At 47.1% G+C, this 26,543-nt stretch overlaps 10 protein-coding genes across 10 annotated transcripts; 6 read left to right on the top strand and 4 right to left on the bottom strand.

The window, feature by feature from the left end:
* Positions 1–139: 139 nt before the first annotated feature.
* Positions 140–1,943, bottom strand: F4822DRAFT_434106 (DUF155-domain-containing protein; the record flags this gene model as incomplete). Its single annotated transcript, XM_051461946.1, has 2 exons — positions 140–594; positions 650–1,943. 2 exons carry the CDS (start codon positions 1,941–1,943, stop codon positions 140–142), a joined length of 1,749 nt encoding a protein of 582 aa, XP_051309940.1.
* A 2,179-nt stretch (positions 1,944–4,122) lies between these two features.
* Positions 4,123–5,278, top strand: F4822DRAFT_440312 (uncharacterized protein; the record flags this gene model as incomplete). The annotated part of the gene is made up of 3 exons (XM_051462735.1): positions 4,123–4,317; positions 4,384–5,014; positions 5,088–5,278. 3 exons carry the CDS (start codon positions 4,123–4,125, stop codon positions 5,276–5,278), a joined length of 1,017 nt encoding a protein of 338 aa, XP_051309939.1.
* A 280-nt stretch (positions 5,279–5,558) lies between these two features.
* Positions 5,559–8,348, bottom strand: F4822DRAFT_418917 (Pkinase-domain-containing protein). The gene is made up of 2 exons (XM_051459568.1): positions 7,859–8,348; positions 5,559–7,794 (listed from the first exon to the last, which is right to left on the bottom strand). The coding sequence occupies exons 1-2, from the start codon at positions 7,942–7,944 to the stop codon at positions 6,252–6,254; spliced, it is 1,629 nt and encodes a 542-aa protein (XP_051309938.1). The 5' UTR covers positions 7,945–8,348; the 3' UTR covers positions 5,559–6,251.
* A 585-nt stretch (positions 8,349–8,933) lies between these two features.
* F4822DRAFT_434103 (ubiquitin-conjugating enzyme) lies at positions 8,934–9,593 on the top strand (the record flags this gene model as incomplete). Its single annotated transcript, XM_051461945.1, has 3 exons — positions 8,934–9,040; positions 9,103–9,435; positions 9,491–9,593. The coding sequence occupies 3 exons, from the start codon at positions 8,934–8,936 to the stop codon at positions 9,591–9,593; spliced, it is 543 nt and encodes a 180-aa protein (XP_051309937.1).
* A 211-nt stretch (positions 9,594–9,804) lies between these two features.
* On the bottom strand, positions 9,805–11,015 carry F4822DRAFT_62850 (ribosomal protein L31e). Its single transcript, XM_051463764.1, has 3 exons — positions 10,619–11,015; positions 10,445–10,519; positions 9,805–10,323 (listed from the first exon to the last, which is right to left on the bottom strand). The coding sequence occupies exons 1-3, from the start codon at positions 10,703–10,705 to the stop codon at positions 10,120–10,122; spliced, it is 366 nt and encodes a 121-aa protein (XP_051309936.1). The 5' UTR covers positions 10,706–11,015; the 3' UTR covers positions 9,805–10,119.
* A 697-nt stretch (positions 11,016–11,712) lies between these two features.
* F4822DRAFT_62818 (regulator of G protein signaling superfamily) lies at positions 11,713–13,230 on the top strand. Its single transcript, XM_051463763.1, has 3 exons — positions 11,713–12,101; positions 12,153–12,840; positions 12,897–13,230. Exons 1-3 carry the CDS (start codon positions 11,914–11,916, stop codon positions 13,131–13,133), a joined length of 1,113 nt encoding a protein of 370 aa, XP_051309935.1. The 5' UTR covers positions 11,713–11,913; the 3' UTR covers positions 13,134–13,230.
* A 739-nt stretch (positions 13,231–13,969) lies between these two features.
* Positions 13,970–15,582, bottom strand: F4822DRAFT_62813 (uncharacterized protein). The gene is made up of 2 exons (XM_051463762.1): positions 15,245–15,582; positions 13,970–15,152 (listed from the first exon to the last, which is right to left on the bottom strand). Exons 1-2 carry the CDS (start codon positions 15,275–15,277, stop codon positions 14,241–14,243), a joined length of 945 nt encoding a protein of 314 aa, XP_051309934.1. The 5' UTR covers positions 15,278–15,582; the 3' UTR covers positions 13,970–14,240.
* Positions 15,583–16,853: 1,271 nt separating this feature from the next.
* Positions 16,854–21,035, top strand: F4822DRAFT_418903 (putative copper-transporting P-type ATPase). Its single transcript, XM_051459567.1, has 2 exons — positions 16,854–17,300; positions 17,361–21,035. The coding sequence occupies exons 1-2, from the start codon at positions 17,215–17,217 to the stop codon at positions 20,779–20,781; spliced, it is 3,507 nt and encodes a 1,168-aa protein (XP_051309933.1). The 5' UTR covers positions 16,854–17,214; the 3' UTR covers positions 20,782–21,035.
* Positions 21,036–21,152: 117 nt separating this feature from the next.
* F4822DRAFT_418901 (uncharacterized protein) lies at positions 21,153–22,736 on the top strand. The gene has a single exon (XM_051459566.1). It carries the CDS (start codon positions 21,350–21,352, stop codon positions 22,337–22,339), a length of 990 nt encoding a protein of 329 aa, XP_051309932.1. The 5' UTR covers positions 21,153–21,349; the 3' UTR covers positions 22,340–22,736.
* A 1,613-nt stretch (positions 22,737–24,349) lies between these two features.
* F4822DRAFT_440310 (uncharacterized protein) lies at positions 24,350–26,124 on the top strand (the record flags this gene model as incomplete). The annotated part of the gene is made up of 2 exons (XM_051462734.1): positions 24,350–26,046; positions 26,105–26,124. Exons 1-2 carry the CDS (start codon positions 24,747–24,749, stop codon positions 26,122–26,124), a joined length of 1,320 nt encoding a protein of 439 aa, XP_051309931.1. The 5' UTR covers positions 24,350–24,746.
* Positions 26,125–26,543: the final 419 nt, after the last annotated feature.

Here is a 26,543-nt window from a genome sequence, read left to right as displayed (position 1 = left end):
ACGCGTCACAGACGTACCTCGAATCCTAGACGAAGATACGCGCTCTAAACGATTTTATGTAAGGGTATCAAAGTTTTCTATCCATTGCGCCGTCCATGCTCCGAAAATGCGTGTGCTGTGTAAGGAAACGGAACAGAAATCAGATACCCGCAAAGGTAGTACTAACGTATTTCGCGCCGCAAACCGCCGTCTTCTCCTCTTCACTCAGAGTCACACCCCACCGTTTTAATTCTTCTAGTGTCGCATTCGACCTCACAGCAACCCATCCCGGCTCAAGTATACCATCCGGAGTGGTAACACTATTCCCGCTATTCCTCTCTTTGGAGAGAATACCGAATCGCAACGCCACCTCGGTCACAGTGACGAGAATACTAACGACGATAAGAATGATGATGATCCATGTTATCGCGCTCATCTTCGAGTCCGCGACGGAGTCGGATAGTATCTCGGCCAGGTCTAGGAAAACACGACATCGTTCGTTAAGTACTTTAGTACGTAGATCGATTTCTAAATATTCGCGAATGGCGACATAAAGGGGGTGTAACGTAGGCTCGGAGTCCCAGAAGAAATTCGGGACGTCAAGGATATTTGATGCTGTTACGATTCATTAGTACTCTTCGGAAGCCATGTGTTGGCACATATCACTTACAGAGATTAATTTCCACGCGGCTCTTGAACAGACGACCTAGTATCATCACAATCTCTGTTCTCGTCATGTTTAGCTCTCCCGTAAGAGCCAGCCGCTTAGGTACGTGCTGCGCATCCAGCATCGTTTCGGACATTCGTTCTTCAAAAAAGCAGAGCTTCGTGCTTTGCGCTATAGCATGGCTAATTGTGAGTTTGACCATGTGATCTGACCGCGGAAGAAGCGTGATCATATCATTGAAAATTCGGGGTCTCTTCACGTCCGCATTGTACTCGAAGTGGAACTCCTCCGTCTCGACATCACTCTGATCAAGTGGACGTGTGACAAGTGGCGCTCCCGTTTCGTTATCCGCAAACGTGATGTCGGCCAAAATAGCCTTCTCTTGCGCCTCGGTAAAGTTCCAAAAGACAACAACACCGTAAGAGAAGACAAACATCTCGGCGAATTGTTTAGCATCAGGTGCTAGTCGGTTAATAGGACTAAGGGAATGATGGTGATCATCTTCCGAACGGTGACTTTCGGAATCCCGACCCCTATCCTCGGACCCGGGACGATAACCACCATTTTCCTGGTTGGGACTTCCAGCTCGTTCCCCATAGTATTCATCGTAGTATCCCATATGTTCATCTCTCCGTTCGCTTCGTTCGATTTCGAGATCAAGAACTGTCTTGCCGGTACCGGGAGTCTTAAGTATCGGTCGGCTTCTCACGCGGTAACCGTCTACACCAGATAATAGGGGGATATGGTATACGGCGTATAGGCAATCGTCATATAACTTGGTCTTGGCATCGTGTTTCTTGCGGAGGAATTCCGAGGTCGACTTCATCTTGTACGACTGTGCAGTACAGTATGCCGTTAGCCTCGACAACTTCTCAGTCCTTTCGAACTTGGGAAGTCGCTCCGCATAGCTCTTCCCGCGTAGGCCGCCCCTTTTCCTCAGTACATCTAGCTCCTCGTCTTTCAATGGTCTTGTTTCATCCTCGCGAAGGAGGGACTCGGCTTCCTCATCGGCTACGTCCGTCTCATCAATCGTCTCAGGTAACAAGACCAGCTTCTCACTAATACGCGTGGTTCGAGACGGCATGTTCTGCTGTCCTGTACGTGATGCAAGGTTAGGAAGCCCTCCACCACTTACTCGTCGCACCCCTGATATACTGCGAGGGCCGCGTTGGGGAGGGACGCGTGGCTGGCCTGATGGGATTTCGGAGGCATATTGTAGGACATTGTCGACAGAGATAAAGCGCATCGGGGAGGAGCGGTTTGAAGCCGCGCGAGAGGCATCCCCCTTGGTCGCCATGTTTGAAGGGAAAATCGATTCGATGTGTATGGATCAAAGGGGACAGATCCCTGCTACGGTATGAGCTATTCCCAGTAGGCTCAATGTCTACAAGGAGTTTTCGTAGGCAGTTCTCAAATTCGTGCTATTATTTCCAGTTATTCCCCTTCATTTGGGTAGAACATGCGGTAAGTCGGTCTCGTTTAGCGGTTGGGATGTTGCTGAAAGATTATGCTAGCGCAAACGTGAACGAGGCAAGGGTTCAAGTGAAAGGCAGCGTCGCTTTCTTATCTTTGGGTTTAATTAATATGACTAATAGATATTAAAATCGGGATGATTTTGGTGCAAACTCCGGGGAATTCAATCCTATTTCGTAGGTTCGATAACGCAAACAAAGAAAATATTATGGGATGGGATGAGATGGGATAGAAGAGTTGGAAATGGAATTATTTACATGACGTATCCGGTTGGGCGGAAGATTTGGAAAGTTCTCGGCAGCTAGGGCGGCTTGGCATATCCAATTATCGATAAGATATTATGACTAATCAGAAGCATCCAAATTATGGCCGGCTCAGGACTAACATCATCAGCGTCGAAATAAATCCTTCGATTGAAATTATAGTTAGGTGTATAATATCTTCTAATTCGATAGTATATATATCAGAAGGTCCTTTTTTAGGTTTGGACTGATGATAAGAATGAGAGAGGAAAGAGACCAATAGAATGGCTTAGTCACAAATGATTAAGCATCCGCTACATAATAGTTGAATTACGTAATGCTGCTTCCTTCACCAATAGGCGACTCAAAAAGTCTTCGCCGTAGTTGAACATGTTAACTAAATTCCTAACTAACCTCACTATAAGACAAGTAAGCGTACCTAGGCATGAAAATGGCTCAAATTTTCGATTACCCTATTCTGAACGATATTCTGTTCTAATGTTTCGAAGCTTCACAACAAAATCGGGTGAATGATGACTCATATGTGAATCAGCAAAAAGGGGTCAGAGTCTCTATTAGATAAGCATGTCCTTTTCTTCCCTGATTTAATTACGTAAGGTTAATTATCTGTCTAAATCCATATTGCCGTTAGGATAATAACATTCACGTACATAAATAGTTATCTTCATAGACGCCATATAAACTCGGATACGCACCTATCCGCCAATCCCTGAACAGCACGTCTGAAAGGGATGACATGTTTAACGATGTGAATTTTCCTTGGAATCGAGGATTTTTGTATTGGCTAGTAAATCTCTACTTGGGTACTCTAGTTGCTAACAAATACCTCCTTTTGTTAAGTTTCTGAGCTAACGAAAGCGCATTTTTCGTTGTCCCGGCGAGATATGCGGCAAGAGGCGTCACTCAAATACCCCCAATATAATATGAAGATTGAGCACGCTGATGTATTAATTAGAAAGTGAAACTTTGAATTGAATATCAAGACATATTGTTTCTTTATAGGTGAAAAAAGAAGGCCTATAAATCGTCCACCCTCTGGAGGTTGAATGCGGACTCCAAGGATATTCACAACATGATCAACAATTCATAGGATCTCACGCATAAGAATATTTGGTCATGAATCTGCGTATGTGGCTTCAAACTGTAACCTCAAACTATGTACCTAAGTCTACGAACTTGTAAATTGCTGGTCCTTGGCTTGCTCGTCCGAATTAGCAAAGACGACATCATCATCGCCTATTCAGGGTATAGTGCAGAAACCAAAAGGTAGGATGACAAAGCGACAGTACCTATGGTGATTGAAGGTTATAGTGGTGTTAGGGGACTCTCGGTGGGGCTCCTGGTGCCTAACTTCCTCGTCCCATTAGGTACCTCGTTTTAATATCGTAGGGGTCATCGGCGCCCTAAAGTTCAGATCGAACAGGGCTGTAGCCTATCGTATGTAGTTGCCATCTCACAAGGTGAAGCGCACTAAGGCGAGTGCTAAGCGGATCCGCATAACCGGGACGAGTAGCTGTCCCCTCAGTGGTATTTCTTGTGCTCCTCTCTCGAAATTCATTTCTTCTTTTCTTTCCCTCTCCTCAAACCCATTCCAACCCTTTGCACACCTCTGTTCCCTTCTTCTGTGGCTCCTACAAGTTCGCATTAGCAACTTCAATACTTTGAGGGATTGGGTTTCACTCACAATTTACTTTACTCGAATTTCGTAATTTTTCGATCCTCCCAAAGCCCATTTCGAAAATGTTCGCTTTTCAACCCCTCTTCCTGCTCTTAGCAGCAGTAGTTGGCGTTGTGGGTGCTCCCGCATCTCCTGTAACTGTCACCATCTACTTGGAGAAGGTCACCCCTACTCCTACCACTGCTATTGAGACACCTGTTACCCCGGTCGCTCTCATCGACGCCGGTATCCCTACTGACTACGCTGCGATTAAGGCTGTAAGTCTCTGCGATAACCCAAACACTCATTAAGAAATTAAATATACTGACCCAAACCCCATCTAGGGTGAGGACTTCAAGCTCGCTGATTTCGGTGACATCTTCGGCGCTTTCGATAGCACTACACCGGAGCTTAATCCTCACATGGCGCCTGTTCAGGGTCTTGGCAATGTCACCGCGTTTATTCATCTCACGAACGTTGACTATGGCCCGACTCGAGCTTTCCTCGCCGATGATCCGGGAGATGTAACCAGACAAGTGCTACAGTACAACCGCGAGCACCCTCAAAACCACATCCCTCACTTCGTAATCTGTGTTTCCTCCCGCGGTCGTCCTCATATGTACACCCGCAGTGAGATCTACCAAGCCATCCGCCTAGGTCTCCACGACCTTGCTTCACCTGCGAACCCTCAGTTCCCGGGCTGGCCGCGTGCTTTAGGCTTTCGCCGTCCTGCTATCCGCCCCGCTGAAGTCGGCGAGGCAACTGGTCGTCTCTTTGAGTACCCGATGAACTTCAGGGTATACTACGATGACCTAGTCAATCATGACAGAGCGCTTACTCGAGCCGGAATGGTCGACCGCGTGGTTTTCGACACCGATGGTTTGTTCGCTGGGATCTTGCGCTTCCATGATAACGACTACTGGCACTACTGCTACCCCGAGGGCTTCTCTGGAATATTCCACCCTCGTCGTCCTAGTAAGTGCTCATTTATTCGAATTCCCACTCGCCTATCGTGGACAAAACAAATAGCTAACTTCTGTCTTCCTAGTGGGCGGTGATGAATCCGCCGAAGGCATGCAAGACGCGTTGAACGTATGGGTCAACGAATTCAACGGCCCGTTCTGGGTAACCCAGGACCACTTTTTTCCTCCTATTGGAACTGCTACTGAACCCACCAACCCTGCGACTGAGACCCAGACTCGTCGCCAGGGTGAGGGAAGAAGTGAGCAGAATCGTTAAACGATGCCTTGCTCTCTGGTGCTGGTCTTTGTTTTCCTTAGAAATAGTTATTTCATAGGATGACTAGTGGAGTTCGGGGATATGGAGTCCTAGGCGCTGCGCCTGATAGGAGTTGATCATTGCCTCGCCGGCATTCGGGTGGTATTCGCGTTTGATTTATGGATTATTCGTCATACGAAAATAATAAATCTGTTTAACTGAATCGTCTCGTGCTTTGAAAATGAAATAAGGAACATAAGATAGGCCTCGGATCGACGACTGAGCTTCGTCCGCGGAATCTCGTGCTCGTAGATTGGTGGGCGGTTGGCGGTCTACTTGATAAAATATCGCCGTTAAGATCATCAAGACATCATAGTAAGGCCATACAACGAGGGTAAAACATACGATCCAACGCAATCGAACGACAGAAATGAAGTACGGAGAAGTTGTTGAATATGTGTCGAGTAGTAGGTAACCCCTTTTCTCCTATATCGATTACGTAATCAATACCGCAGTGAGCGGATGAAGCCATCGTCGAACGTATTGCGGCGACAAAAATCGGAATTTGAATTGCATTTACCAAAGCTATCACTTCATCTATTGTGTACCCCACGTGTCGACGAATATTTCCCTCACAATAGTCATGCCACTTAACCATTGAGATCATATCAGAAGAGAACGCAGAAAAACATCGTATTACGCCACGCTCAACGGCAGCAAGTAAAACAATACACCCCAAGCTAGGTACTTAGCTAGGTGGTAAATCTATAAGTAGTCAATGAAGCAAATTCCGTAACGCGATAGCCCATATATAATGCAATTTTCCCTATCCCATAACCCATGCGCAACAAATCACCTCCTTAGTAGCACAACGCTAACCCTCCTCTTCCTCACCCTTCATTTCAGACGACGATATAACCCGCCTCTCCCTGCCTGCGCCAACGATTACTTCACGTAGGGGGTCATCATGCAAGTGTCTTTTGAGCCAGCCTTTCTAATCATCCGGCTTGAAAACACCATCCTTGCACAACAGCACAACCTTCTTGAAGAACCTTCTCCACTCCAACGGATCACCCTTGAGCTTCACAAAGCGCACCTCTAGCAACTCTTGTTGCTCTGGGAGATGGTACCTATCGATCAGGATCTCACCATGTAAGCCCTGCTTGCGCTCGTCCGTAGTCTTGACTTTGAGCGTAGACACGTGGTCGCCTTGGCCGATGTAGGGCGGTGCAGACGGCAGTGGCACATTCAAGTTGTGTAGGGCGTCACGGAGCATTTGGACAAGTAGTTGTGGGGGCATATGCGAAAAGAAGCGCGTGAAGGAGTGCGCGGGCACGATGTCTTTGAAGCGCTGCGCGCGTTGGGTGAGGGTTAAGGGTACGCCCGGGGTATGGGAAAATTGGCTCATGGATGGCTCTTCGGCGAGGGCTTCGTAGAAGTTGCTGGATTGTGTGGCGGGCGGTAGGCTTGCGTCGGCGCGAGAGATAGGTTGTGTAGAAGATACGGCTAGGGTGCGGAGAGAAGTTAGGGTGGGTCGTTCCCAATCAAATAGTACATCGTTAATTGGTGTCTCGGGTTGAGTAGACGATATCCTTGAAGGGCCACTGTCTATATCCATGGCATCTGCGGACTGTCTTTGAGAGGGAGGGGGCTGCTGGCTAAAGTTGATGTGAAGGTTCTCCAGCATCTTGGTTGCTAGATTGAGAGGGTCTATGATTTGACCATCTGCAGCCATGAATTTGTTATGACGAGTATACCAGGGATGTTGACGTATTTGTGCGAAAGAAAATCGTTTCTTAGGTTCGACGCTCATCATACCCCTGAGTAAGGATAGAGCCTCCGCTGGGATCCTTTCCCATAACGGATCTGAACTTCGTCCTTTTGTCCGTTTATACTCTTGATACTCCCAGCTGTCTCCCGTTGGTTGGTCCCATGGGGTGTTACCAACGAGCAAGACGAATAGGATAACACCACACGACCACACGTCGACTAGCTCGGGCGAGTACTTGACGATTTCATTAGATCGCTTGTCGACTCTACCGCAAGCTAATACCTCAGGGGCAACGTATGGAGGGCTACCGCACATTGTCGAGCTCTGCTTCCTTTGGCCCTTGTATTCAAACATTGTCGCCATTCCGAAATCTGCCAATTTCAAATTGCCGCTATCCGACATTAATATGTTTTCCGGTTTAAGATCTCGATGCGCCACACCCTTGGAATGCATGAAGCTGACCCCACTGATGAGCTGATAGAAGTAGAGCTGGGCAATATCCTCGGTCACACCAACATCAGCTTCAATCTTGTCGAACAGGTCGCCTCCTTCGGCGAACTCCATGGCTATCCATCTCCAGACGTGGTCTTCGCCTGTTGCAAACCACTCGATAATGTTTGGGTGTTGACCAATGTGAGAGTGCAAGGATACTTCCATAGCAATCTGTTTTGCTGAGATACGGCCATGTTTAACTGCGTAGCCCTTATGGATTAACTTGACAGCAAATATTGGTGACCCTGAATCTAGGGGTATGGCCTTCTTGATTCTATAATAGGGGTTAGAATGTGGTACCGATTATGTAAGCAGCATCCAATGGGCACGAGACTCACGATGCATAAGCTCCTCTTCCTATAGTCTTAGATATTATTCGGAAGGGTAAATCGCTTGGTAGGGGATCTAATTGTGACTGCATCATTTTCTTTAGCAAACTCGATTTCTCTTTGGTGGTATTCTGATGAAATGATTCGTCGTGAACCCAACCTAGTGCATATACAATTTGAACAGGGATAGACGGAGTAGAGGTTCGACACCAATATGTATTTTCAAGTTGGTATTATAGATGGAAATAGGTAAGTCATTGGGTGGTATGTAGTCATTGGCAGACACGAAATATGAAATACATACCATATTGGCCCGTAAACGCGTCCCGTCGCGTTGTGATATCAATTAAGAAGTGAGTTGGGATCGTGTAAATGTTTTTGTTTGAGACAGGATCGTGATGAGTCAAGTTTATTGGCCATGGGCTGCTCTTTCTAGTTCCTTTTAGGGGTTCTAGGGGCTCCCCGCAGTGGCCGCAATGGCCTTTTACACCCCTGTCACCGGTGCCTGTAGGTGGCTCTGGTGGCTGTTTCGTCCACTAACGTAGGAAGCCTGGGAAGCCACAGGGTCATTAGATGGGACGAGATGGCGCTAAACCGTATGGGGGTTCCCCAATCACCCATCATCGCGGTTGCCATAGGAGTTCAATGTGGGTGCAACCAGCAGTAATGTTTACATACTACGTAGAGCCTGCCCTTCTTCTTTTCGCAATCTTCTCTTCTCCAATTTCTTCTATTCCTCACTTTTCTTTTCCCTAAGAATTACCATTTACAATATTTTCTTTTAGAAAGAGGTTCGTACAAACATTCCTGAACCTTAGGTTTTCTTTCTGCCCTGGATTGGAACTTTTATCAATCGGGTGTGGTGCATTTGATTTAGATCTTTCATCACTGACCTCCACTGCATTCCAGACCGATACGTGCTTCGTCATCTTTCTTCCCCCTGTGCTCTTCCGTTGCCTTCGAGAGTACGAATCCAACTGCAGTAATTGTAGACTCGAGTCTTCATAATAATTACTTTGCTCTTTAGCATCTACAATAGAATTCACGTTGCCGAAATACCGACGGAGTTCAATTGCTAGCCAATATGGATTACACCGCCGAGGATAGCCAGAACGCAGCACCTGGCAGTGTTCAAGCTGCTAAGCTCGGTGGAACACGAAAGGGGCCCGATTCGCAGAGTGTAACGAAGAGGTATGCAGGGCGTAAAAACCGCTACCTACAACCAAAACTCACGATACTAACAAATTGAGTAGATTACAGACAGAATTGATGCAATTAATGACCTCTCCCGCACCTGGAGTTTCTGCTTTTCCCTCAGCAGACGGAAATTTGATGTCCTGGTCTGCTACAATTGAGGGGCCGGAGGACACTCCGTACGCAGGTCTCACATTCAAGCTTTCTTTCTCGTTTCCGTCGAACTACCCCTACGCCCCGCCGACGGTTCTCTTCAAGACACCAATCTACCACCCCAACGTCGACTTTTCCGGCCGTATTTGTCTCGATATTCTAAAGGATAAGTGGACCGCTGCATACAACATCCAGACTGTCCTTCTAAGTCTGCAAAGTTTGCTTGGAGAGCCAAACAAGTTAGTTTTTCATACTATGCCAAATGCATCCTCTCCATTACTAATACAATCATAGTGCTTCCCCACTGAACGGAGAGGCCGCAGAGCTATGGGATAAGGATGCGGACGAATTCAAGCGGAAGGTCCTAGGTCGTCACCGGGACGTAGACGACGACTAGGTTGATCTGTATTATACCCAGCATAGGTTGATTATCATATAGCCGGGCGATTGGGGATCGCCTAGCATGGAGCACTGGAGTCAGCACTTGCATAGTTGGTCGAATTGGGCCACTATTGTCCCAGCTTCCTACGCGCACTGCATTTACAGGTTGTTTTCGGATGGGTAATGAGGATGCCTTGAACTTCTCAAAGGAACGATAGCGGCTATCCTATCAATAACATTACTACCACCTACTTCCGTGGCGTTGATTGGGTGCCCTGAATCTAGATGATAAATAAGCTGCTCGTGAGTATATCCCGTTGCAATGCCCTTAGCATAGAAAGCACAATGGTCCTGAGAAATGGGGAAAATGTCGTTCACGGTTCTTGATTCATCGAAGTAGTGAATCTAAATAAAGTGTCATGAAGCCAGAAGGAACTCCGAAACCATGCCCTTCTCGAACCCAGCCGGTATCTCAACGAAACATTTGCCTTTGTTAATTTTTTGGTGCCGAATTGCTTAAACCATTGCCCCCGCCCGAAAATTTACTCTTCCACAACGACCGTCACTAGACCCTTAGGGTTCTTAACGTTAACGGCCTGGACGTAGCTATAAAGCTTCTCTTTGGCATCTTCTTCGTCGTTTCGTCGTCGGCTGATGCGCACGCGTAGTCGGTACGGGACACCCTTGACACCTTGCTCCCAGACCTTCTTGTTTAGTTGCGGGTCGAGGCGGACATCGGAGGTTTGCTATAAAATAATAGAGTTAGTCGACGGATCTTATTCCCTCTTTTCGGGTTGCGGGTTGAGACATGTGAGGCAATGGATCGAGGAAGTGGATGCGGATTTATGGGAGGTCGGGTTATCGTACCATAGCCTTTTGCGCGAAAGCCTTAATCTCCTTGATGGCTCGGGGAGCACGCTTCTTGAAGGTGACACCATGTAGCTATTTAATCCATCAGCAAATTTCCTTTTTATTTCTTTTTAATATGACCGATAATTTGCGCCAGCGGGACGCTGAATATTATTGCATAGGTGGACGTACTCTCTTGTGGAGGTGGATGGTGTACTCGCGGGACACGACCTGTTCAATGGCCGACTTGGTCGCTGGCTTCTTTCCCTTGGACGACATTTCTGAATAGAGAATTGAGATTAGAGATGTCGATTTGACCGGTGGGAATTATTTCGGGTGCGGATGTCTTACTAGATTAATGTCTAGATGTTTGTCGAAAAAAAGTTCGGAGGTCGTGGTTGTTGTTTAGTTCTTGCGAAATTGAAAATTGTACAAGTCGATGTGGGAAACTGAGGGCAGGACCAATTTTGACTAGGCGAACCAATAAAATTTTGTGTTGTGGGGGATGTGCATTTGATCATGTGGCTTGTGTATTTGGGGCTTGATTTTTGGATGGCCAAAATGACGAAGGTGGTCCAAGCTTTACCACATGTGGAACGTGCATCCGTCGACGTAAGCTAGATTTAGATCCCGCTTTTCGTGCTACCTAAATCAACCGATAAGACTCTAGAAAACAACACCTAATTTTTAATAGCGAGCTCATTCTAGCTATGAACTACGGCATAGCTTACTGCGACGCAACATCTGTAAGTAAATAAATCAATTAAATTCATATTGTATCTTTCTTCATTCATTTTCATTTCAATTCTGAATCCTCTCGTATGTAATTTAACGGATTTGATGTGGCTATGCTTCGGTACCTGTTACCGTGCCACAGTTTCTCGTACCCGCATCCCTTTAATTTGATAGGATAGGTACCTGACAGCCCGTAAATTACGTACTGGAATTGCGGGTACAGGTACGGCATTACAGGTGGCCTGCTAGGCTGCTGGTTCAGGCACCCCAACCAGCAACCGCCTCACCATCATATCACTGCCCAGTCTTCTTAGTCCGCTGCAAGTCTTTTGCCCAGTTTTTTTTTTAATTCTCGCCCAACGTCGTCGACCTACCGACTGACTGACCTCTCTTTTTAACAATTAGGTATCTACAATCACCAACCCTGCGCCGAGCGCAATTTCATTCGCTTCGATTGTATACTGCACTCCGATCCCCATCAATTGATTCGGTCCACGCAATTGATGAATTTCACGCGACCTTAAGCCAACGCAATCGATTCGCAGTTGTTCCTGTTCCTATTACCGACACCTCCTTACTATACCCATTACCTACGCGACACCTATCAACAGACAAAATAGTGGCCTCCCCCCATGGGAGAGCTCACTTTGTAATTGTTTCGTCGGAATATTGGCACTTCGATTTTCTCTGCTCCAGTTGATTTCTCCGAATTCCCTCAATCCTACACGACTCATACATCAACATTCTTAAAGATGGCGTACGCTAGTAGCAACTTAGAGGAGGCGGGTAATGCTCCGGCGATCCCCAACACCATAGTACGAAACAGACTTCCTACGCTTTTCGAAGTACTATGTCGCCTTACGCATCCTCCGGTCGATTTATTCTCGTTCTATATTTACATGCGAGATCAACAACGATCTGTTGATTATCTTGACTTCTGGTATGGTGTTAGTAATAAATGATTTAAAGTAACTTTACTCATACGATACAGGCTCGACGTTGCGCAACACATGTCACTTTGCCGACACTACGTCCGAGAACTTCGACGATCTGTTCTAGTAGGAACACCTGACCTAGAGACAGAGGAATCTAAGCGATCATCTCGAGTTTTGGACGCAATGGGCGACATGTCTTATTCTCACTCTGGACCGGCGCGATTTGGAGTTCAAGGAGAGAAGGATCGGGATGCACAGGTGTCTAACTTCCTACGAGAGCAACCGAACCAAGATTCTCCGGCTAGCAGCCAAGAACGAAGAGCTCGCGCCAGCACTCAGCTTAGCTCTAGCACGCCGCATCAGATTACCGACTCGAACTCCCCGGAGCATGCCGTAGCCAGACAGGATATTCGGGCATCCGCAGAGAAGATCCTTTACACTTTCTTACTCCCTGGTTCCGAACGTGAGATTACTCTCGATGGCTCTATTGCGGCGGATATCACTAGAGAAATCGAGGAGAACAACCGTGATGACCCCGAACTATTCGATGTCGCGAAGGACTACGTATTCCAAGCAATGGAACGAGATGCTTTTCCTGGCTTCCTACGCGCCCGCGCCTTCGGAAACTTGATTCCTCCCACCCTTGTTGCGCGATTAATCATCGGTCTCGTCGCTCTATTCGGTGCTTTCTGGACTGGCTTCAACTTAATCTTCCTTGACCGTTCTCGCCTAGATCGATGCTGGGTATGTACTCCCCATTATACTCCATATTATATGAATCATCATCTAACAACCTACAGGAAATTTTACCCTTTACTATCGGTGTATACTTCCTCGCCTCGTATCAGTACTCTCTAGACCCTATCATGGCACTTGTCGGCTATACCGAATTGACACCCTTCGAGTTCACTCGTATCCGGGAGCCGTACGTCCGCAAGCTGCTCATCAGACGATCACTCATGGTACTAGCTGTGACGGCAATAGTTGATGCAGCACTCTGTGTGTTGTTCATCCTAGTACCCGGCCACAGACTATAAGCAAAAAAGCAAAACACCACTTGTATTTTTCACCATGATTTTTCATCTGCACTGCGGTTTTCCAATTTACGACGTCATGACCATTTTCAATTTCCCCGGAGTTGCGAGATCTCGGGTCTGAAAGACTTTACCTATCCACAAAGTCTTGAATAATAACTCCGCCACGAATTTTAAAAGTAGGAGGAGATGAAGGATGGAGGAGGAGGATACTGTGATACCACCAACGCACGAGCAAGCAATTTTCCCGATTGATTGTTTTTTATTTTACATTTTTTTTCTATTCGGTGTTATTTATTTTGTTTTTGCTATTACTGAAAGAACTGAAAGAGATATGGTCAACCGTTCGTCTGGTCTGTCTGTCTGTCGTACGTGTGCAAGTGAGGGAAAATTAAAGAGGGAAGATAGGAAGGGTAATGTTGGCGTATGGATGGATGGACCGCGATCTTTGAAAAGCCAACTACTGATTTCGATACGAATACTTAGGTGTTTGTCTGAGAAGTCGTTTCCCCTTCATCCCTCCTACCTAATCGATAGCCCTCATTTGCTCGGTCAGGCAGGAATTTGAGCTGGAAAATTTGCTTCGCTGATGGCGAAGAAAGATAGTTTTACCTACTCGCTAGTTGATTGATCTATGTGTCTGCCTTCTGTAACGATAGCAATATAAGGGGAAGAAAGGTAGCTAGTTTAGCAGTCTAAGTCTTCAAGATCAGCATCAACGTCAATGTCAATGTGCCCCTGATCTAATGGGTGGGAGTCGAATCCTATGAATGCCTTCTACATGATAACCATCTCGGATGTTCAATACATTATCCGTGATCCATAGGTTTGCTTTATTGATTGTGTGCTTCATCTAATACTCCCAGTGACATTTTGGGTGGACTGCTAATACCAAACATCATGATTCACGAATAGTCCAGCTCTACATTTCTTGACTTGGTGAATATTTCTCTACGTCGAAATACACTAGCAAGAAGTATCGACCGACCTGAATACTTCTGCCGCCAATGTCATAGCACTAGCCCCCACCCTGATAGGCAACTTCTGCCTCCGTATTTCGTAACCTCATAACAAATTCATAAGCAATACTCCCACGCATCACCATCACCGTTAGGATTGTAGCTTCCGGCGACTAGACTTCGGCTTTTTTCCCAAGCCCCCACTTCCACCAACACCCCCACCACTCCCCGAATCAGCGTCCTCCGGCTCCTCCTCATCTACATCCATAGCCTCATCGGAATCCAATCCACCATCTAAACTCCCACTTCCACGCTTCCCACTCCTAAGTCCAGAAGCGCGGAGATGGGCAACGGCGGAACCGATAATATTTTTCTGGCCCCGGGTGTGTACGCCAGTGTTTAGGGCAAGCTCGCTTTTGCGAGTTTCTTCGATGAGTTTGGTGCGTGTTGCTTCGGTGGCGGCGCGGTCTTTGGCGCGGCGGATGGCTTCGGATTGGTACGCTGTGATTTGGGCTTGTAGATCACCGAGGGATGCTGCGATGCGTCCGCTCCATTCGTCGAGTCCGGCTTTTAGTGCGGGTACGGAGTCTGGTGCTAGATCGCGGAGCGGGGATAGGCTGGATACGTGGATTGTGCGGTTGCGTGGGTCGAGTTGGGCGGATAGGAGGTGTGCGTATATGACGCTAATCGCGAGTTGCTCGACGGCGCGGGAGTCGGGGAGATCTAGTTCGCGCTGGAGGACGTCGTAGGAGAGATTGCTTTGTCCACGGGCTGCGAGGGTGAGCATGGATAGTTGTCGCAGCTTTAGGGTTTGGGCTTCGTTGAGAGAGGGGAGGGAGGTCCCGCTACTGGCGGTTTGTACGTAGTCGGCGTAGGTGCCGTAGGAGAAGATTTGGAGAAGCGAGAGGTAGGCTGCATATTCGGCGGACTGGCTAAGAGCTTGGATTTGAGGCGTCTGGAGAAGCTCTGCGAAGACGAAGGCGTTCGGGTTCGATGTTGCTTGTGTGACTAGGTCGGCGGCAGCGCGAGGGGAGGTGGCGGATTTGGTGAGAGCGAGGTAGGGCTATGAATTAGTTAGATCAAGTTCGAATTCTAGTATAAGTATGGGCTTAAGAGAAGTCTGGATATATGCTATGATGGGTATGAAGGACCTACCTCGAGAGCGTTTAACGTCTTAGTCTGCTCCATGATGAATACAGCCTCGTCGTAGCGAATGGTGGTATTCACGGCGTCAAGCTTGTACAAGGCTGACAGAAGGGATATAAGGTAGGACCAGGACCAAACACCTGGGTAAAGCGGTTAAGCTAAGCTAAGCTTTTTTGATCGGCTAGCCCTGTCCTGAGATGTGGGAGATGATGAAACGGCGGGACGTTAACGATGTGATGATGTATAGATTGTGGAGTCACTTCTTTAATGCCGTTTCAATATCGTAGAATGTGGAAAAGAAAACCGAAACATCCAGGGTTCGCTCAGGTATCGAACAAGGAATCAGTCGGTTAGAAAGGAGGTTTTTCTGAAAGAGGGTTTGTTGCTGTGTGATGTTGAGGTTGACTTTGAAGTGGCGCCTGTATCATCATTGTTTGAGCTCCTCCAAGGTTCCCTGGCCTAGTACGCTAAAGCCACTCTATCCCCTAAACATTCAATCCAGTTACTAGTATCGATGTGGGGTATTTTTTTAGGACACGCGATTAGGTAGGTACCTTTTCCCTTATCTTATCGACCGTATTCCATTCTTCGGAAGTGCCAGTTATATACATCTTAGGAAACTTCGACTTAGCAACGCCAATTAAACCCACCCGATGCCTGAAAGAGTAACGAGACTCTTGATGTTTTCATTGTACAATCAAGTATCTTGCTCAATCTGGCAACAACCTCTTTCGAAGATAGCAGGAAAGAAAAAAAAAATCTTACTAGCTGGTAACACAGCGTCATCCTACCCCCATTCGCAATCCAATTTGCGCCGAAATACTAACACTATGAGTACTATACATTACCCTCCGCCTTTCACTACTAATTGTTCAAGCTAGGGGATATTGATATGTATATGGGATTCACCGGATAATACCACTTACACCTTACGTGTAGTCTACGAACCAATAGAAATACCGCACCAAATTTGGTAACGATGTCTAATAAGTTTGTATATTCCGTATGGTCCGAATTTACCGGAAGTACAATCGGCATATGTTTCAGTCTTGATTCTGTTGGTTTGCCTTTCTCGATTTCTAAGCTGCCCGAGCATTTATTCTTCTTTGTGAAAAAGAAGACAGGCTATTGTAATCATAACAAAGATATGCTAAAGCCTCCAAGCGTACGTAAGTGTAAGCAAGGTACTCGTCACAAAATACAAGTACATACAAGATATAACCCAGTCAGGATCTACATGAGGTACATAGAAAGCCGTAGATCGCTTCAATTGCCGGGATTAGAAGGTTGCGACAGCTAGGAAACCACGCTTCGTATTGTACCAGTTCATGCCAAGGATTTAATCACCGTACTCGTGAACGCGGCTACATTGTGGATACTAGCGTTGGTCAGACGTTAAACTATTTGCTAGTCCGCTAATTCATCGTTTTTCACACGGTTCCATTTAAGGAATAAAAGACCCTATTCGTCCTAGAATGCTTCATATTTTAGTACCGCTACCTGGATAAGTACCAATACATACTAGTGTCACAATGTACAGTACAATGTATCGTAAGTATCTCCGGCAAGCTTACAAAACCCACCCCCAAGTCTCCCAAATTCCCAAAAGGAAATCGCATCGTTCGACCTTTTACCTTCAATTCTTCCTTCGTTATTTGTCTATTTTCCGGGTTGCCGTAGTACACGCAACGCACTCCCTCTACAACTACATCCAACCCGGCCCTTTTTTAATATAATCCTGCCCACCACCCGCCTGGCGCTGGGGTTTTTCTAGTCGTTTCGCGACTTTCTTCTCCTTTACCGGCGTCCCGACATTGTTCTTTGTCCTTCCGAACGACGACAAACAATACTAATAAGATAATGTCGCCTATTGTGTAAGACGCCAGTAAAGTAATATAATAATCGGTCCAAGCCGACGTCAGCCGCGCTCGCCACAATACTCTCAGCCGGAACTTTGCGCAATTTCCAGTTCCTCAGTTATGGCTCCTGAACGTATCACAGTCCCACCGAGAAGTCCGTCGCCTGCTCGGTGGGCTACTACCACTTTGAAAGTTGGTGGCATGACGTAAGATTCCCAAATCCCTTGCTTAAATGATCTTCCCGAACTAACATGGATTTATAATAGATGCGGTGCTTGCACTTCAGCCGTTGAAGCGGGCTTCAAAGGCGTCGATGGCGTTGGTAGTGTGTCGGTTAGTTTAGTAATGGAGCGCGCGGTGGTAATGCACGACCCTCAACGAGTACCCGCCGAGCAAATACAAGAGATAATCGAAGATCGCGGATTCGATGCGGAAGTTCTGGCAACCGATTTACCGACTCCATTACAAACTCCGAGACTCGGATCCTCGGACGATAGCAGCGAATCGGCATCTACCGTCACCACGATCGCCGTTGAAGGTATGACTTGCGGCGCTTGTACGTCGGCTATTGAAGGCGGTTTCGCGGATGTCACGGGAGTTAAGCACTTCAGCATATCCTTGCTTTCAGAGAGAGCCGTGGTAGAACATGATGCCGCCCTACTTCCGACAGACAAGATAATAGAGATCATAGAAGATCGGGGATTTGGCGCGACGCTGGTATCTAGTGAGGAATCGAAAGCAGCAAAGAAGACGGGACAACCGATTTCCGAAACAAGAAATATGAACATGACGACCACAGTTGCGATTGAAGGTATGACGTGTGGCGCTTGTACTTCGGCTATTGAAAGCGGGTTTGCTGGTCTAGATGGGATATTACGGTTTAATATCAGCTTGCTAGCAGAACGGGCTGTCATCACACACGATCAGACGAAAATTACACCCGAACAAATAGCGGAGATCATCGAAGATAGAGGGTTCGGCGCCGAAATCTTATCAACACAGTCCGACACCTTGGAACATTCGGGAGCGTCTTCAACGGCGCAGTTTAAGATTTACGGAAACCCAGATGCTGCCGCCGCCAAAACGATAGAGGACACTCTACTCGCTTTGCCCGGTGTCAGCTCTGCCAGGTTGAGCATGTCTACGTCTAGGCTTACTGTATCTCATCAACCTACAGTAACGGGCCTCCGGACAATTGTTGAAGAGATTGAGAAGTTAGGATTCAATGCTTTGGTTGCCGATAACGATGACAACAATGCGCAATTGGAATCTCTAGCCAAAACGAGAGAGATTCAAGAATGGAGAAGGGCATTCCAAGTTTCATTATCCTTCGCCATCCCAGTATTCTTCATCGGCATGGTTTTCCCTATGGCTATTCCTATCTTGGATTTCGGTGGCTTGGAACTTCTTCCTGGTCTCTTCCTTGGCGATATCATTTGCTTGGTTCTTACAATACCCATTCAGTTTGGCATAGGAAAGCGTTTCTACGTCTCCGCTTATAAGTCTATTAAACACAAGTCTCCGACGATGGATGTACTTGTCGTGCTCGGAACTTCCGCTGCTTTCTTCTTCAGCGTTTTTGCTATGGTCGTCTCCTTCCTATTCCCGCCACACTCGCGACCAAAGACCATCTTCGATACAAGCACTATGTTGATTACCTTTATCACACTTGGCCGCTTCTTAGAAAACCGCGCCAAGGGTCAGACTTCGAAGGCTCTTTCGCGACTTATGTCTTTAGCCCCTTCCATGACTACTATATACGCGGATCCAATTGCTGCAGAGAAGGCCGCCGAAGGTTGGGATACTATTACCGCCTCGGGAAAGCCAGAAACACCAGCCCGCGATGGCAATGCAGCGGAAGCCAAAGTTATTCCCACTGAGCTCATTTCTGTCGGCGATATCGTCATTATTCGTCCTGGAGATAAGATTCCGGCTGATGGTACTATTGTACGAGGCGAAACCTATGTCGACGAGAGTATGGTCACTGGTGAGGCAATTCCAGTCCAAAAGCGAAAGGGAAGCAATGTGATTGGTGGTACCGTCAATGGCCACGGTCGGGTTGATTTCCGTGTGACCAGAGCCGGTCGGGATACTCAACTCAGTCAAATCGTAAAACTCGTGCAGGACGCACAAACCACCAGAGCCCCTATCCAGCGGTTGGCTGATACACTTGCTGGTTACTTCGTACCCACCATCCTCGTTCTCGGCTTCCTAACTTTCGTCACCTGGATGGTCCTCAGCCATGCTCTTACTAACCCGCCACAAATCTTCTTACAAGCTGAAAGTGGTGGTAAGCTGATGGTGTGTGTCAAACTTTGTATCGCCGTGATTGTATTTGCCTGCCCATGTGCGCTTGGTCTAGCTACCCCCACCGCGGTGATGGTTGGTACGGGAATTGGTGCTGAGAATGGTATTCTAGTCAAGGGTGGCGCAGCTCTAGAGACTACAACGAAAATCACTCAAGTTGTTCTAGACAAGACGGGTACACTTACATATGGTAAAATGAGTGTCGCTAGCATTAAGACGCCATCTGTCTGGCAAGACAACGAATGGCGGAGACGACTTTGGTGGACAATTGTAGGACTGGCTGAGATGGGTAGTGAACACCCAGTTGGCAAGGCCATCCTGACAGCAGCACGTAACGATCTCGGTTTAGATGCCGAGGCGGCTATTGACGGAAGTGTTGGCGAATTCAATGCCGTTGTAGGCCGAGGTATCAGTGCACGTGTTGAGCCTACTAGTAGTGCTGAACGAACTCGATACGAGGTGCTTGTTGGCAGCGTACGCTTCTTACGGGAGAACAAAGTCGAAGTACCAGAGGACGCTGTAGAGGCTTCAGAAGAGATCAACGCCAAAGCAAACAAGTCAAAGTCTACATCCTCCGCCGGTACCACAAACGTCTTCATTGCTATCGATGGCAAATATGCCGGCCACCTTTGCTTGGCAGACACTATCAAGGAAGGGGCAGCAGCTACGATTTCAGTGCTACATCAAATGGGCATCAAGACTGCCATTGTTACAGGCGATCAGCTTTCTACCGCATTAGCTGTCGCCTCATCGGTTGGTATTGCACATGACAATGTTTATGCTGGTGTATCTCCAGACCAGAAACAAAATATCATCCGGCAAATTCAAGAACGGGGTGAGTGCGTTGCTATGGTAGGTGATGGTATCAATGATTCTCCCGCTTTAGCTACAGCGGATGTCGGTATTGCTATGTCTAGTGGTACCGATGTCGCTATGGAAGCTGCCGACGTTGTTCTCATGCGACCCAACGATCTCATGGATATTCCCGCGGCTCTTCACCTCGCTCGTACCATCTTTACGCGCATCAAGCTTAACCTTACTTGGGCGTGCTTATACAACCTCGTTGGCTTACCGTTTGCTATGGGACTATTCCTCCCTCTTGGCTGGCATCTTCACCCCATGGCCGCCGGTGCGGCTATGGCGTGCAGCAGCGTTAGCGTGGTTGTCAGTTCCCTATTGCTCCGATTCTGGAAACGTCCGCAGTGGATGGAAGAGGCGCTACTCGCGGACAAGGGCGGGCTTAAGAAGCGCGGCCGCGGTTGGGGTCTAGACGGTATCGTTACCCGCGCCCAGGATATCGCAAGCGCACTGGTCGGTAGAAGGACTAGGAAAGACGAGGGTTACGTCCCACTAGATACTTTGGATCGCCCGGAGGTGTAGGGACCTAGTCAGTCGATGATGCTGTTTGTGCAATGAAATTCTGGATTGCAAGGCGTTTTTTTTAACCTTTTTTTTTATTAAAAGGGATGCATCGCGTTAGGGAGTCGTAGAATTCATATCTACTTGATTGATTGATTGATGTGTCTGTATGGTGTCGTTACTGTTGTACAATAGGTAGATTATTGTACCGTCGTCTTGTCGTATATTCCCCTTGTTTATATCATAGGTTAAAGTAAATAAAATAAATTAGTGAAGATGTGAGGTGTCTGACTCATGCAGCTCGCTAAACCCGTTAGATACTAGGGTTTTTGGGTTCTAGAAAGAAAGATTTAGTAGCGGTGAAGGTGAGGAGGGTGAGGGTCTGCAGCTGCAGACGGAATATAACGGAGCTTTTTTAGGCGTAGATTGGGTTGAGATTGCCGGAGCGGAGATGGGTCTGTCAGCCGCATTTTGGACTGCACTTTGACTCTGCTTCGCATCACTTTACATTCAAGGATTCATATCTAAATTAAATAAATTACTGTGAATACCCAGATTCATTCCAATACCCAGATTTCACAGATTGGGTATGATATTGTTACATTTCATCCAACCCACCCCGGGGCGGGGCACATTGGGGTTTTTCCCACTCTCGGTTTTTACAGGAGGGAATGCGAATACGACGATACGTGTACTGCTGGCGGTAGCTCCGGTGGCGCTGCCGACGGCGTATTTGTTACTGCTTAAATACCAGCTTGCGCTACGGACTGTTGTGGAGGCTAGGGTTTCGCCGCCGGATGCGTTTTTACCGTTGCCGACTTTATCTACGAAAAGAGAGGAGGATGAAGATGAAGATGAGGACGGGGAGGTGGAAGAAGAGGGAGAGGGGGATAGGAAGGTAAATGGAATTGGGGATTCGGTAGCGCCGGACGTTACGAAGAATCCGGGGGGTTATGTTGTTGCGAGGGAACGTGTAACTTCGCATTGGATTGCGATTAGTGCGTTGAAGCCGGAGTTTGTGGTGAAACGACCAGTTAGGGGTCGGAAGGAAAGCGAAAAGAAGACGGGAAACGAGGATGGTAGTGGAAGTGAAAGCGAAGAGGAGGAGGAAGAGGAAAGTGGGAGCAGGCTGGAAGGCCTCCTTGAAGCATACCTCGCTGCAACTATGCGCGCGTTCTCGTGGACGCCACAGGCGCTTATCATGGCTGGGATGGGGTCTTCGGTTCAAGACCCAGCTGGGTATAAGAGATCGTTCGCGAGGGATTATCTCAATACCTGCAGATTTATGGTTGGAGACCGCGTGTGTGGCGTTTATGTCGTACGCGCGAGGGAGGCAGGGAGAGTGGTTTTGGATTTATCACCACCTGTGGGATGGAAGGGACCGGTTGTGTCTGGGGTGATCGATACTGGGTTTGAGAGAGTAGGGGAGGATGTGAGGCTTGTGAATGAGACGATTATGTGGAGGAGAAAGGATGAGAAGAAACCGACTTTGTTAGAGGGACGGCTGGGTAGGTGGATGCATACGCTAATGGCGAGTTGGTTGGTGGTTAGGGGGGTGAAGGCTGTGTTGGATGGGTAGGGAGGCGAGAGGCGAGAGGCGATTGAGGCGTTATGACTAGACGGAATCTCGTGTATTTTTATGTACGATTTATGATAATTTCCCCTCCAGCCATGTATATACCATATACCCAACTCATCATTGCACTAACGTCAAGTAATCGACTCTTACTCTCGGTAGTTATGTCGTACAACCACACCTTTTTAGGACGTAGATTCTTATGATCGAGATATTACAGTAGTTAGGGATAGGAGACAAGTTAAACCATGCTAAATTTACTTTGACTTCAGACGCGCCTTTCGTAGTTCTACATAGGTAACTCGACTCCCTCTAGAGATGTAAGTGACTCCTAAATTCTACCGTACCTAGGTAGCCTGAATAACATTGGCGAGGTTGAAAAAAAAAAATTGGACGAGAGGGGAAGGGGGAAAAGCGGAGATTTACGATACCCGAAAAAGGCAGCTTTATGAGTTTTTATTGGCTGAGAGAAACCGCGTTGGATCGGCGATAAATGTAATCGAAGTCTCCGATTGACGAATGATATCTAGGTATAAGGGTCAACGATGATGAGTAATCACGGATACGGCCTCTTAAACGACGATCATGGCCCGGAACTTTGCTTGAATGTAATCGATATCACATTGATCCAGCCCTCGTAAGAACTAGAGAAATGAATTTTCAACCAGTCTCGTCATCCGCACAAGAATTGGTGAGATTCGGTGTGCTCTGCTCCCCATCCCTCACGACCAATGCCCTTTATTCTCACTACATCCTAACCAATGCATTGTAGACTTAACTCGGACGAATTTCTCTTTTAGGGGGCTGGCCTTCGCGCCCCTTGATCCCAAACAGATATACAATCTCATCACTGCCTCAGTCTAACCAGCTGAGAAGAGCTACGGATGCGCCTATAAGGAGCTAATATCATCATCATCACGCGCCAATAGGCCACACGATCATAAGACTCAGGCGCCATAAGCAAAGAAGCATGACAAAACCTTTCTATTCAGTTTTTCCTAGGAAAACAGGTTACCAGTGCCAAGATAGATGAAAGCCACCAACCCCTCTCCATCCAGCCACATGTCTCACGCCGCTCACTTTTGATTTGATATGTACATTTCACTAGCTATTTTGATCAAGGAAACCCCTATACAGAAAAACTCCGTAGCCGATGAAGCTCGCATATGACTAATAAACGCCCAATTTCAAATACCGAGAAAATCTCTACGAAATCCCACTTGCTGAGCCTGCGAAGTTCTAGGTCAGATTTTTCCATCTTCGTGAGTGGTTCGTATGCCAAAGGAAATATGCTGTGTACCTGTAAATATATATGTCTGTAAGCAGCCCGTCAGCAATTAGATGCAACTTCCTAATTGCGCCGGTATTCTTGCCCGGTGGGGGCTTGCGTAGTATACGGGCGAGAAGCTGAGCGTCGAGAATTCTCGTTGAAGTTGTGTAGTTTGTATCGGTCCAATTTGGTAGTATGATGTATGGAAAATGGCCATTTGAATCTTGAAGTTCGTGTTGATGAATCTGAAGATCCTGATGTCTGGGAACCAGGCATGATCCTTCTATATGGGTTTTGCTTTTTGTTGGTTTTTTCTGGGTAACGATCGACGAATGGTTCTTGGTCATAGAAGCAGGTCATAGGGGACGATTGTGATCTAAAACATTTTGCTTTTGCTAAATCGATCGATTATGAGATTCAACGAAGGGAATGCTTGGGGATCCCTATTTTTTCTATTAGAGGAAAGTGTGGATGTATTATATAATGGTTTATCGGTGATTTGACGATGATGTAAATGGTGACCGATTGGCTCATGGTGTGGCATTGGATGCATAGCGCGCCATCTAGTGTGCTAATTTTCATTCGAGAGATTGATGGTAATTCGACGATGCGCCCCAAATGGTCGCATACATAATCGAACAGTAGTGAGGGAGCAGCGAGTATTGAAGACTATATATGATTGGTGCACGGGCAGATTGCGAGATACGCCACAGTAGAAGCCCAGAGCTTACCGCCCCCAAATCTGCCCATGAACCAATTGTCAGGTGCCGCGTTGGCTTTGTGCTCTGAGAATAATAAAGTCTCGCATATGTGAGTGCGGCCCGTACGTCGCATTACATGCAAGACAAAAGAGCGGAGTGAATCGGAATGAGGAAGCAATCTGGAATTTGATGCGAGCCTGCCGGTTCCTAGCCTGCTTGTACCGTACGGAGCGGTATGGAGATGCAAAATAGATGCAAGGCATATCAAGAGGCGTCCATATACCGACTCTGAGGCTCTGCAAGACGGAGTTTTCGGAGGTGTGTAGGTTACAAAGTATCGCAATGGCGTCAATGGCGTCAATGGTTTCAAAAGATTATCTTGTCTGTCCTGCCCGGAGGCGTTCCGTAATATGCCTCCTTACTCAACAATTCCGGGAAAATGGTGCCTTCTCAGGTAGGCTTTATCACTGTCACCACCTTGGTGGCGTGTAAAATTGCACTAATTTTACTCGAGATACTTTTCAGCAGGTCGAAGTCTCCTGGGGGGCCGAAACATATCTTCCTAATCTTTTTCGGTTGTGCGTCTGCGTTCTTGGCCCTTGTTCTCGGCTGCGTATCGTTCGCGGGACTGCGGGCGAAAGGGGTAGGACAGCCGGATCAATGCGAAAATGCAGATGCTGACATCGTGGGAGACGGAGTTCGTGCAGCAGCCTGGACGCAAGTTGGAATATTATTTTTCATAACTCTGACGGGGATTGTCCATTGCTGTAAAACGGCCGTGAAGGAGATTGGTGGAGGTTTGATTGTAACGCACTTATCGCTGGCTATTGCGCTCCTCGTCCCGTTGGCCCGTCACGAATTATCTCCCATCGACGCAATACTTGGGTCTTTAATTCTCGATGCCCAAGGAAATTCTCTTTCCATTCAACTAGTTACGAAAGAAACATTAGCTGCTCGATGGCAAGTAGCGATTGCTGTTACAGCCCAGTTGCTTGGACTAGTTATCGAAGGCATCCTTGTGGGTAATTTCACAACCAATCTACTTCCCCCGAAAAGCTGCAACTGCTTCTCTGTATTCTGGTGGACTTGGTTCAGCAATTGCCAATCCGTGTTCCCTAACGATGTTGCGGCCTACTGGGTTTATTTCGGCTATCGACTTGTCAACATCGCCCATGGGTCCTACTACGCCATCTCCCGTACTAGGATTTTCAGCAACGCAGAGAAATGGGACAAGGCAAATCCGTGTGACCCATGTGACTATTGCTGCGACGACGAGATATCACCGGAAAGGGAGCCACACGACCTCTGCAGATGTCACCCCTGCGTTAGGTGTTCGTATTGCAAAGTATGCAAAAGAAAGGCTCGCTGCGACCGACACTCGCCTATATTTCGAGCCCCAAACACACATAACAATCACTTAGTTTTGCATAATGATAATGTCTGCCAAACCTGCTATCGGTGCAGGCAGTGCGGGCATAGCGACCTTGATATCAGCAACTCAGTCTTGTTGGATGGCGAGCGGTTCTCATCAATGCCGGTAACGATTAGCGCCAATTTCTTGGAGAGTAGCGTTTTAGCGCTACTAAGTATGATCTCGGCCGAAGTCACAATGAATGTCAATGGCGTTCGGAAGTCATCCCATATATACAATGTTGGACAGGTCACTGCCTTAGTAATCGCTGTCGGAACAGCCGTTCGAGCGCTTTGGGTCTTCCTCTACCTTTTCGATGCGCGAGCTTGTAAGTCATCATAGGATGTCCCTTCATATATGATTTGACAGCTAACATGTAGAGTTAGACCCGGCTCACTCATCCTAGAGAGAACTAGTCTCCGTGTATGTGTTTAAAAAGTTGACTGATCCAACAAACAGGAATGCATCCTTTTCTCCACGAGGATGTTACGGTTAGCGAGATTTAAGGCCCTTCAAATCACTAGACCGCCCTGAATATTTACAGGACTCCTGGTTTATATATATATGATTTGACATGTACACTGCATTTAGGTATTGTCAATATCGGTCTTTCATATATATCATGGTATCTAGGTATCGAAGCATTTCATTTCGAGTGGTGGCGGGCATTTCTTGATTACACATGCTTATTATTCTACCATATCACACAAAACCTCTAAAGAATTATAAACTTTTTCAATTATATATGTGCTAATTTTTTTTTTTCGTACGTCTAAATCGTAGACGGAAATCAGCGGCATTATCCTTAACAATACCCAAAATAGA

The sequence above is a fragment of the Hypoxylon trugodes genome (assembly GCF_022578975.1).
Source record: "Hypoxylon trugodes strain CBS 135444 unplaced genomic scaffold F4822scaffold_10, whole genome shotgun sequence".
In the NCBI taxonomy this organism is placed as follows: Eukaryota; Fungi; Ascomycota; class Sordariomycetes; order Xylariales; family Hypoxylaceae; genus Hypoxylon; species Hypoxylon trugodes.
The sequence above is the reverse complement of the archived record's forward strand: the minus strand, read 5'-3'. Positions and strand labels throughout refer to the sequence as shown.